The following is a 2,096-nucleotide window of genomic DNA, read 5'->3' as shown; positions in this document are numbered from 1 at the left end:
AGAGTTCCATATCACTCTTGGATCCAGTTTTCATCTTATGTAAGGAAAGTGGCACAAATATATATCATGGAAGTAACTCAAGAAATGATTGTGAAATCCTTCATGCAAATTTTCAGAATTGCAAAAGTCTTTGAACTTTGATATCTACCGAGTGACCCCAGTCAACCAGCTTCCCGGTACTGTCACTTGAATTCAGAGCCACACTTGGTAACGGCTCATGAAGCAGGTTTGAAGCCCCAAACAGCAGCGCTGGACTCTGTGCTAACACCCCCGAGGAGCCCGCCATGCAGTTACTAGTCACGGTCATCCTCACCTTGTGGGTCTCCTGGGCTCGTGGACAAGGTGAGTGGAAACTGACGGGACTCTTTAGCTCCTTCTTAAGTAGGACTTTGCGCATTTTCATTTGTTTTCACTTTTTTAAAAAATCCTCACCTGAGGATATTTTTCCATTGAACTTTAGAGAAAGAGTGCAAGGGAGGGAGAAGGGGAAGTGAGAAAGACAGAGGGACACAGAGAGAGAGAGACATTAATGTGAGAGACACATGGACTGGGTGCCTCTCGCACAAGCTCTGACCAGGGCCCGGGATGGAAACTGCCACCAAGATATGTGCCCTTGACCAGGAGTCGAGCCCACTGGCTATGGGTATTGGAGGGTAATTTACCAACACTTTGGTCTCTGCATTCATTAGGGATGACCTCTCACAATAAGTCATTGGCTGGAATGATGAAAAGTACTGAGACCGGTTACATAGAAAACACCTTTGGCCCAATTCATCAATCCATGTGCAAAATGGATGTTTCTATGGATTCACAACAGGGAGTGCCCATGGGGGATTATTATTCTTATCCCAAATGTTAATGATGGCTTCTCACAGTAGGGACAATGTGGCCTCACACTTTGTACAGTCTCAGCTGTCACTCTTTTGGACAGAGGCCCCGGCCCCGGCAATGTTTTAACAGCACCGTTTACTTTCATGGAGATGATGAGAGTAGGGAATTACAATTTGTCAAGGGATATATGCCCACTGCTTGAAAGCTACCACCAGAAGTTCCTCTATTCCTTACTAATCTAACAAAATTCTCCGAATAGTATTTGGTTGGTCTCTTAGGGAAACTTACATTTTTATATGTGTCTCATAGCTTTTGACTTCAAGCATTGGTGTTAAGTGTAGCTATACTATGAAGTAAAAACTAAGATATGTAGACTGGACTGCAATGGGAAAATGAAAATATAATAGATGTAGCAGATTAAAGTGAGAGAAAAACACGTATTAAAGTGTATATTTATTGATTTCAGAGAGGAAGGGAGAGGGAGAGTTAGAAACATCAATGATGAGAGCCTCTCTGGCCAGGCAAATCCCCTGTATTTTTAAGTTTAACAGAAGTAATTGCAGAATTAAGAAGCGGGTGAAGCTATGGAGGGAACTTACAGCTACAATCTCTTTCTGAAAAGTAAAAGGACAGGTGTGTTATGCAGAAATCACATCAAAATCATCAAAGACATGAGAATCAGTGAATGTCATTTCTTTCCAAAGAGCAGAGGGCATTGAAATGAGTACCCTGCCCTAACATGTATATTAGCAACCATCCTATTTAATAAAAGAGAAACATGCAAATTGATCATAACCCCGACACCCTTCCCATTAGCTAATCAGCAGAATATGCAAATTAACTGCCAACCAAGATGGCGGCCAGTAGCCACACAGCTGAAGCAAACAGGAAGGAGCCTTGCTTGCTCCAGTGATGGAGGAAGCCAACGTTCCCGGCCTGCCGCTGCCCGCCTCTGAGCTTCACTCTAAGCAACTATGTTGCAATTATAGAAGCTAAACAAGCTCCAGAGACCTTCTTTCAGCCAGCTTCGGCCTCAGAGCTGCATTCAGCCATCAGAGCTGGAGCCGGCTCTCAGCTCCAGTGACAGCTATCAAAGGTAAATAAATCCTAGAATAAAAAAAAAAGAAAGAAAGAAAGGAGAGGCTGGGAGCTTTAGTCGCCGGCCAGCCTGAAAAAGGCCCTCAGTCCCTCACCCTGACTGGCCAGACACCCCAGTGGGGACCCCCACTCTGAAGGATGTGTGACCAGCTGCAAACACGCATCAG

At 44.4% G+C, this 2,096-nt stretch overlaps 1 protein-coding gene across 1 annotated transcript in view; it reads left to right on the top strand.

The window, feature by feature from the left end:
• Nucleotides 1–135: 135 nt before the first annotated feature.
• The window catches only part of LOC102774434 (complement factor H-related protein 1-like), a gene marked incomplete at its 3' end in the record, with an annotated part of 8,083 nt that continues 6,122 nt past the window's right edge, over nt 136–2,096 (top strand). Inside the window, exon 1 of the mRNA XM_006773719.2 lies at nt 136–342. Coding sequence (XP_006773782.1) covers nt 285–342 — 58 coding nt within the window. The remainder of the gene's footprint in view (nt 343–2,096) is intronic.

The sequence above is a fragment of the Myotis davidii genome, unplaced genomic scaffold (assembly GCF_000327345.1).
Source record: "Myotis davidii unplaced genomic scaffold, ASM32734v1 scaffold5127, whole genome shotgun sequence".
NCBI lineage: Eukaryota > Metazoa > Chordata > Mammalia > Chiroptera > Vespertilionidae > Myotis > Myotis davidii.
The sequence above is the reverse complement of the archived record's forward strand: the minus strand, read 5'-3'. Positions and strand labels throughout refer to the sequence as shown.